Source organism: Leiobunum rupestre, chromosome 5 (genome assembly GCF_980474605.1).
Source record: "Leiobunum rupestre chromosome 5, qqLeiRupe1.1.hap1, whole genome shotgun sequence".
Lineage (NCBI taxonomy): Eukaryota > Metazoa > Arthropoda > Arachnida > Opiliones > Sclerosomatidae > Leiobunum > Leiobunum rupestre.
This window is the reverse complement of record NC_143388.1, coordinates 4,381,905-4,392,072: the sequence shown is the minus strand read 5'-3', so window position 1 is coordinate 4,392,072 and position 10,168 is coordinate 4,381,905. Positions and strand designations below refer to the sequence as shown.

General features: G+C 35.0%; 1 protein-coding gene across 1 annotated transcript; it reads right to left on the bottom strand.

The window, feature by feature from the left end:
* Positions 1 to 869: 869 nt before the first annotated feature.
* On the bottom strand, positions 870 to 5,024 carry LOC149943373 (uncharacterized). Its single transcript, XM_090176062.1, has 11 exons — positions 3,859 to 5,024; positions 3,274 to 3,802; positions 3,071 to 3,218; positions 2,882 to 3,020; positions 2,509 to 2,827; positions 2,350 to 2,450; positions 1,986 to 2,294; positions 1,723 to 1,932; positions 1,560 to 1,670; positions 1,310 to 1,452; positions 870 to 1,250 (listed from the first exon to the last, which is right to left on the bottom strand). Exons 1-11 carry the CDS (start codon positions 4,595 to 4,597, stop codon positions 870 to 872), a joined length of 3,129 nt encoding a protein of 1,042 aa, XP_090032188.1. The 5' UTR covers positions 4,598 to 5,024.
* Between the last annotated feature and the right edge of the window lie 5,144 nt (positions 5,025 to 10,168).

The window sequence follows — 10,168 nt, the reverse complement described above, 5'->3', positions numbered from 1 at the left end:
ATCTCTTATCATCATTTGGTGATAAACAAAGTTTTCTAGTATTTATAGTAAATAGTTCATGCTTGAAACTAGCTATACGCATCATCTCGGCTGACATGGTTTCTTGATTAAAAAGACAACGTTCATAGTCTTCGTGGCGGATGACGTTTCTAATAACGTTCATGGCAACGCCCTTACAAACCTTTTTATGGTTTAAAATTGACTCTAAAGATTTCCCCAATCGCAACTCCTTTTCTATCTCTTCAGCGGTCTTAGACTCCCCGTACAATTTAATAGAATAAAGCTTTGGACGAAGTCCTACAAAGCTTTGAATTAACTGCGAATTTGTCTCGTCTTTAAAATAACCGAGAGCTTTTTTATTCTGATTAGAATGAAGGAAATGCGAAGGTGGATAATCAGAGAAGTCAAAGCGGTTTTTATGAACTTCAAAGTCTTTATAAACATCATCCGTCTTAATGTTGTACGTTAAACTGTCTGTAAATATTTTATATATTAGTACTATTTAAATAAAAAATGCATATTAAATTAAATTACCAGTGTCTGTAAATAATAGTGATGCTTTGTCCCCGTACGTATTTTTTATGAATCCATAATGGAACCGATACATGAGCTCCTTGGATAAATCTAGAATGGTGAATCCGGTAAATATAGGCCGGTTAAGAACAATTTTAGCTCTCTTCTTATGAGCGCCGGCTAACTCTTCATTAAAGATGGTAAAGTGTTCAAACTGCGGGGAACTTGTAACTTTTAACATTCTTTCTGGTTTATGAATCAACTCGAAATTTATATGCTTCCGTAAATTTTCCATTGTTTTTCTAAAGAATTAAATGAAGTAAGGGAAAAAACAGCAATAAATTATTTAAATTGATTTACCCGAAAACAGAGTTAACCATTAGTTTCCAGAAATTCTTTTCAAATGAACTCTTGGATAATTTCCTCTGTTCAGTGTTGAATCTAACATATTTTTCTAACCATTTTCCTTGAGTGAAGGTTAGAGCTCGATGAACCTTGGTTATTTTCAAACCTAATTCTACATAATATTTTAAATTGCGGTAATGTACTATGTATTTCTCTTTATTATTTAAATTAGGAAGAAGTTTTGGTAGACTTTGATTCTCCTTAATATTTAATTTTCCTAAGAGATCTTTGGAGTATGGAGATAGCATATCATGTGTAATAACTTTAGATTCCGCCGCTACTGGGAGATCGTTATGTAAGTCATGCAACTCTGGAGGATATTCAAGATCCACCTGCAAAGGAAACAATTCTTTAAAAATATAATTCAATAATTATAACACTTGTTATTTACCTCTAAAATGTATCCGTTTTCAACGTTATTGGGAATACTCAGAATATTTTCACTGAGTGTTTGCAAATCATCCTCCTGAACCCACTGGAAGTCGCCTAGCGGTAGTGGTTCACACATAACAGCACCGTACAAATTATTAGCATCTTCAATTAAGTTAAATTAAGTTAATTAATATAATTAAAATTAAAATAATTAAAATAAAAAAATAAAAATAAAAAAAATTATTTATTTTTTAAAAAATGTAAATTACCTAAATAGCATATATAACTGCTCTCTTTAGACGAATCATATGTGTCGGCCATATATTTGTTATTCGCTTCAGAATAACGAGTTGAGATCATTGAAACACCGCCTCGAATCCCTAAAAATTCAATGTAAATACAATAATATTTAAAATATCACAAAAGCGTTACCCTTTTCAATAAATAAGTGTTGATCTATATCAAGTATGAGATCGAGGCGAACATCGGTCATCTTCAAAGCTGCTTGCCAGGCTAAACCTGGTGCGGTGTAAGCGTGAGCGGGATCTAATTTATAATGGGTTATAGATAATGTTCTAAAATTTTCAAAAACGTCGGCTAAGAGCAACGCATCGCTTTTCACATAGAGGTCGGTGTATTCCCCTACGAAAACCGAGGTTAAGAGATTTGAAATATTTATACTATAGTAATTTTACCTAATGTTTGAATATTAAACGCTGTCCAAACATTTTGGGCGTGTAAATAATCAGATTCTAAAATATTTTGATTTTTCAATGAACTGAAAAACGCTTCTCTAGGTGGCAGCATCGTCTCGTCAAATTTCTTTTCATCGTCCATATACTCGTATGGGTAGACCCCCTTCCGCAAAAGCAGTTGAACTTTCTCACTTTCAAAATATTTCTTAACAATCTGGAATTTACTGGCTCCTTCCAAAACGAGATTAGATACTAGAGCATCGAGGCTATCACTTAGAAATCGATAAGAGTCTAAAAACCGAAATCTCCCTAAAAAACAATAAAATTAATGTTAAGGTTAAATTCATAATTAAATATATTTTACCTAGTTTCAGCGAAATATAATTTTCGCTAGTGGAAGGAATACAGTCAAGTGTCTGTTCCTTAAAATGACCAATCTCCTGACATATAAGATGTAAATCGTATCTATGAAGATTTATTATTATTAGGTTTATTTCCTGGTTAATTAACTTAATAAATTCACCTGCTAAGGTTATGAAGGAAAATAGGGATAAATTCTGGAACTTTCTTTTGAAGATTACAGACGTTATGCGCTGGCCCCCTATATTTGCCGCTGAAATGGCAATGATCTCGAACAGCGGGCATATTTCCCTGATTTAGCTGCTTCTGACAAATGTAGCAATGCGTAGCAGCTTGAAACTGTTCCTCCTCCTCCGGGGTAATAATCATTGGTACATTTGTCTCAATGAGTTCCATCAACTCCTTCTCTAATTCCAGAATAGACTCCAGAAATCTTCGAGTTGCATCTTGTCCTCGATAGCAATCGGTTCGAACAGGTACACCTATAAGTATCCTATTGTAATATATCTAAAAGGGAATTTTGTCAAATAACTTACCGTCAGGTCCAACAAACACCCACGAATACGCGCAGCTGATGTGCATGTTTACTTTGCTGGTATTTATATCGGGATTTAGATCACATCCTTGAACTCTCGGTAGGATTGCTTCAAAATCGGCGTAAAATACATACTGCACCTAATAATTTCATTTCATTAAGAGTTAAATTAAATAATTTTTATTTTTACCTTTTCTGTCCACTCATATTTATCAAAATAAACCGTCTTCTTCTTAGTAGGGAAAACTGTTTTTTGGACGCCGTGAGTGGCGCATTCTTCGATATGCGCATCACGTCGCTGTTCAGCGTTGCTTCCACTGAATCGGTGAAGACACATTCTAATACAGAAAATAATTAGTATATTTCAAACTAATATATTGGAAACTAAATTACCTGCAATAATAACTTGTATTTCTGTGTTTTGTTAGATGCTGTAGCAGTTTTCCTAGGTCTCGTATAAGACAGTAATGTCTATTCCCATCGTCAATATCTTTAGTTTCGTCGGTGATGTATAGCAAATCAACCTCCCTTTCCTTACAACACTTGTTAGCGCTTACGTAAAGGGGGAATATGTCTCCCGAAAAGCCGAACACAGATATTGATAAATTATTCATTAATTCAAATTTTTTAAGTTCCGTAGCGTTTAATTTGAAAGGAAAAGATATATCACTGGTATCAAGTTCATTTTCATAAGGTGTATATTTGGAAACACGATTAGCGTTTTGAGTCCGAGGAACTGGGTGAAGTTTAGCGAGAATTGACCAGAGAAAACATTTCTCGTCATTTTCGTTTCTAATATTAAGAATCGCGTGACGTCGAGATAGTTTTTCAGGTAGTTCCATATACGATGACCCTCGCAACGGTTGGTAAGATGCTACATTTAATTCTACATACAGAACACGGTCAATTACCCAACCCGATCCTATCAAAAATATAATGTTTTAGTTCAAAATATAACTTATAAATTTTAGTACATACCTGTCGCTTCAAAGTTTTCCGCTGCTGACTGTATTGTTTCAAGACATTCATTCAGCTGGCTTTCAATGACATCGGGCGTTAATGTTGTTTGCATAGTGCTCCGGAAATAGGGTCGTACTTCCGCTCTTTGTTCCTCACCCCCTAAAGGTCTCATATAAACAGATCTTACGAGTAGGAACCATTTAATTCCACGTTTACTGGTGAGTCTTTCCATTAGAAATTTACTGAAAGCGGCTCGGTAACGTCCGATAAACATCCCCGCATCAATATCATAGTCTTCAGCATTGTAACGGATAGATGCTAACGTATCATTCAAGGCCTGGACCATACTTGGAGATGCTGGTGGTGTTTCATCAAGTATTGATGAGGCGGGAACAGGTGATGGCGTTGGGTTGTTGGGTAAATCCGCTGTAGATGGTTGGATAGATTCCAGTTGAATTTCTTGAAGCAGACTAGGTGAAGGTGGACGGTATGGCGATGGTGGACGGAAAGATGCTAGCGAACGTTGCATTGGTGACGGTGTGCGAGACAGGTCCATGGGTTCGGAAGGGCCGGGTGCGTTCAAGTCATGAGTTCGTTGATGGCTCTTGAAATGTTCCAATCTAGCAACATTCTTACCACATACTTCACAGACAAACGTATGTCTATCACCGTGTACTTCTCTAACATGCCGATTTAAGGAGGACTTGGTAGTGAAACTTTTCGCGCACGTAGGGCAAATATGTTGGGCTTTAGGCATCTTGAATATAGCTACCGCAGTTAACCGTGGAATGACCTCCTACAACGCTATACAACCTCTTTTATAGTATATTCAAGTATCATTTGAGAACAATACGTTTCTCATACTTAAAATATTCGTTTGAAATACTCGTGAGATAGGTTCAAGTGTTAAGCATATTTAAGTACTACTTACGCGTTAATGCTATTAAAATGAAGTTTAAAAATATTTCCATTCTACTTTAACAACAAATATTCCATGACGTCAAAACACTTCAATTCAAATTAACCGCGCCTCCCGGGGAATCTGCGCACGCGCCGCCTAGGTTATCAATTTTTACATCATTTCAACTTATTCCGTACGATAAAACTTGATAAGATATACGTTCAAGTATCTTTCGAGATAAGCGTAGATAAATGAACAAGTTGGCCTGGACACAATATGTTGATATACGGGAAAACATATCGTCGCGAGAAATACCCTAAATACATTGACTTTTCGATGATTTTACCCCCATTTCATCCCTTAAATCCCGGATTTCGATCCCGAACCCAAACCCGAACCCGGGATCGATGCCACACCCTCACTTTCCTTCTACTGACGCAAATAAGATGCATATTACTTTATAAGACAGTGTTTTGGAACAGAATACCAAAATCGTTGAATAACCGAATATAAATAAATATTGGTATTTGGAAATAGCTATCGCGATACCAGACAAGCTATTTATTAAATTTAGCCTAAAATTGGGAACTATTTTATATGCATACCCTAAAATAAATACTAACATGTGTTTTTTAATCTTAAGGCAACCTGAGTTACACCGTTTTTGTGTAACATAATTTAAGGAGAAATTGTATGGATTTCAATATTTTTGTTTTAATCCTATTAATGAAAAGGCTGTGATTTACTCAATTTACTGATGCTTACAGATAAATATTAATAATTTACCGTTGTTTTCTGTTTTTTCGACGACGGCTGAATCGCCGTAGGTGTTTCATCTTTAGAATATTTTCTTTAAAGAAAGGAGTTCAGAGTCGAATTTACTAGGAATTGCTCCTTTATAAATAGATTTTAAATAAATTGAGTACCGCATGAAACTGATCCTTGTAATAGCGCTACAAATTCATGAGACTTTTCGAAACAGTCAAGGGAAAATATCCAGAATAAAGGTACATAGATGGCTTAGGTAAAAAGATTGGAATACCCAAATTGGTAATCCATTGCTCCCTTTCATTTTGGTCTTTTACAAAATAATGAAACGACAATTCTTTATTTATATCAACATTTTTGCAGTCTGTAGCTATACAGCGTGTAGAGGCATTTTTGGGTAAATAAGAATATAAGAAAAATATTTTTAAATATTAAAAAATCCCTTTCATTTTTTAGGTAACATTATTCCCCTTGTTGCTATGTGTCTCACTAGTTTTCGCAGTGTTAAAGAAAATAAGTTACATTTTGCGCCCTGCAAAATTTTATGGGACTCTTTGGGAATCTTCTTCGAACGTAAGTAATTGTTAATATGGAATACCATTTTGAAGTGAAAAAGAAATATATTTAGCTTAAGTCGGCTTATCTCACTTTCTACGGATTGAAAATTTTCAAAGGAATATCGTCCAACATGTCAGATACTTCATTTTGGAGGAAATCCAAGGATTTTAGTCTATCATGTTGGTTCGGGATTCAAAATAAACCTTCCAATACGTTTAATCTAAATTTCACTTGTTGGAAAAGTGGGAATGCCCATTGCGGATTATTATCACTCCACATGTGATCGTTTCGCCGGATGAATGGACCATCTCTTGTAGAGAAACAATCATCGGACACCACGAAACGTCCAATAAAATCTGTGTTTTCGTCTAAGAAGTTGATAAGCCAGTTTCGAAAGTCGTATCTGCATGCCATATCGCCTTCATAAAGTGCTGGATGTAGGGTCACTCTGTAACGAAGAAAATGGTCACGACCAGGAACTCTTCCAACGTCAGTCCAAGGTCTTCGCTTGCAGCTCTGATGCTCTCTTGAAAATAAGCAACAAAGTTGGTGTCTACCATGATCAAGTTCTAATCACCTGGTCCACAGAATCTCGGATTGATATTTCCAAAATTTTGAAGATAATAAAATTTGGCTTCATTCAGACCCTGGATTTCACACTGAGCGACAAGTAAATTATATACTAAACTTAGATCTAATTAATCGAATAGCCAAAATATAAATCAAAAGAGGTTCTCATAATCAATTTCGCAATATAACAAAATTAATTACTAAAGGTTTAAATTTAATTTAGCTCATTATAAAAATTAAGACCAAAAAACTTTATTTACAAAAGCACACCTAGACGTAACGAAAGTGTACCTCTCTAACCAGATCACCGAAACCAATCGAGTTGTTAAGCAACTAAATAGGAGCCGTCTCTCTTAACAAATAAATTGGAAAAAATATCATTTCTTCCATTCTTTCTAGTTCAAATGGTGCTCGCATTTTTGATGTATTTAAAGGGCACTCGAAAACCGCAAGTAATATTTAGACAGCTTACGATTACCATTTAATAATTTACCCGTGTTTAATTTACACTGCTTACAACCCAGAATTAAATACTTGTATTTCAAGATCGGGGCTGATTTAAGCTCTACCGGGTGTTTGAAATTAAAAGATACCAGTCTTTTCGATAAAACTGTGTGCTATAGAAGAACGAAATTTTCAGAAATTATTCGATGATAAATAATCGTTTTCCACTTTTATTTCCACGAAAACCCGGGGCATTTGTCACGGTTTTGGAAAAAAATATTTCCACCGGTAGGATGTGTACAAAACGTTTCAATGATTAAGTGAAAGAGCAGACTCTAAAAGAATAGAATAAATTTGGTGGGGTTAATTCCGATTATTTTTCACTGAAATATAAGGCCATGGAAAACGAGCTGGTGTGCTTCAATTATACCACGACATGCTTCTTCAATTATGTCACGTAACGCTTGAACGGTGGCAACAGGCGTTAGGTATACGTGGTCTTTAATGAAGCACCGCAAGAAAAATCCAGAATTGTTAAGTCCTGGGATCTAGGAGGCCAACGAACTGGTAAATTCCATTTAATCCACCAATTGGGGAATTCATTGTTGAGGTACTCAACGACATAACGGTGGTGCTGAACTAGCGCTCCGTCATGCTGAAACCGTGCAAGGGAAGACCAGCCAATGCGTCTGCAATCTTGTTTCGAAGAAAGGCCATGTAATTCTGTCCATTTAGAAGAGGATGATAATGGTCACTATCGCCTATTGCCTTAAAATTTGTGCCAATAAAACGCACACGTTACGCACCCCAGAGGTTTTATTTCGCACCATCATAATTAAAAAACTATTCTATTTTCAAAGTGGGGCGCCAGGTTTACCTCAGTGCCCCCTATCGCATATCGCCTTAACAAAGGGTGACGATCAAACGCACTTATTATGCACCATACTAGTTATCGGATAAATAGTTTTTAAAATTTTGGACGTCCCAAAATCTAGCTTTCCTTCAGCGCCCCCTATTACCTATTGCCTTAAAAATGGCTGCCAATCAAACGCACTCGTTACGCATCATATAGTTGTTCTAATTTTAATTAAAAATAAAAACTCAACTGGAATGTTTTTTATTAAATAATTGTTAATTGAATGTAATTAATGTTTACGATTTAAATGTACGAAAATAGACGTCGGTTATATATACATGTTGGACTTTAGTAATATATTTATATAATAATAATAATGTTTTTTTTAATGTTCACCAAAACAGTACATGAAATTTGCACCAGCAAGTTGGGGAACGATACTCGTAATCCAAAATGGCTACTTGAAAAAGGTAAACACACCCGATCCCTCGGTTTCCTAAATCACATGACTAGAAGACTGGATATGATTGGAAAAACGCAGCAAAATATATATCGCAAAAATAGAAATAGGACCCCCGACGCAAAAACACGAATTTCGCAAAAATAACACGAAATATTTTTGCTTTTCCGCAAAACAATACGAAAATCGCACAAAAATCGCCCAGTGAAATACGAAACGGGCAAATAAGCTTAATGCACGACATTGTCGATAAAAGAAACCGCGATATACTGAATAATTGTTTACAAGAATGTAAAATCGAACAAAAGCCGCAAATGTAAAAGCTCCATTACTCACGATGTTTCGTGTTAAACGGGATATAAAACGAGTTCACTTTGAAAATAGGATTAAACTTGCTATTCCTCAGTTAAAATATAATCGATAGATAATAAATAGATATGGTTTAGATCCCTCCTTTGAAGAAAGTCAACTACATTTTTATATTATACAAAATGTGTCTAGTTTGAAATGTGACTTCATTTATTAAAATAAAAGATTGTGCTGTGAATCGTGTTTTGTTATTCCATCAGACAACAGCAACAATGTTCACGGAAAACGATAAGCTACTAAGTTGAAGCTTTTACGATGTAAAAATTCATTTAGCTTCGCCGTCAACCTCGCTTTAAGAAAGGCTTTTCCAAAAGTGTAAGATTTTCTTCAAAAACAATCAGCCTTCACGCAACACAGGGCTACGATATTACATTTTAAACCTAACAAATTATACGTTACTACAATAGATGAGACATTCATGGCAGATCTATTAGAACTTCCAAAATTAAAAGCGTATAATAACGGCAGCCGATTTACAGTTCTCGTTCAAGACATTTTAATAAAATATATATGGCTTTATTTTTTTTAAATAAAACCCCGAGCGAAAGCGTTAGAGGGTTCATATTATTAAGGATATTTTTAAAAAGAGGGTACATCTTAAATTAAGCACCGATGACGGTTCTGAGTTTGGAAAGGCCGCATTTCGGACTATTTTAAAAAAATATAACGTTCACCCTTTTTTGTTTACTCAGATTAGAAAGCGTCAATGATCGAAAGACTTGTCAGAATAGTTGAAAAGTTAAATATTTAGAATAATAATAAAAACCAGCGATTTCCATTACGTTAAAAAGTTACCGCTAATCACGCAACCCTACAACGTTAGGGTTCACTCCTCCACACCCAAATATTCAATAAAAACAATGAGTCAGAAACTTGGAAGAAAATATATGGAAATATTAAAATTAAAGGAAAGCCAACATTACAAGTTGGTATTTAAGTGGTTAGCTGTGTCCATAAAACCTTTTGAAAAAGTATATCGGGGGACATTTTCCACCGCGCCTTTCGTAATACATAAAATTAGCACCAGGGATCATTGCATGTACGTAAATAAAGATGTGTCGGATAATATTATAAAGGTGCCCTTCTAACGAGGGGAAATAGTTAAAATTAACACATGATCAAACATGATAGTTTTTCAACCTTCGGTAACCACGCGATATATACCTGATTTTATTAGCGCTGCAATTATCATTTTCAACAACGTTTAAAAAGAAAAGAAAAACAATTCGAAATATACCTTACATATAGAAATCTGCGATTAAGAGTATGACCTTGAATAAGATACGAATCCCGTAAAATGCTAAATAACAATCTCGATGTGAGATATTTTAAGAAATAAGATGGAGTTTTGAAACCTTCTATAAAGGGAATTAATCTAACAAAGAATCAGGACGAAAAGATA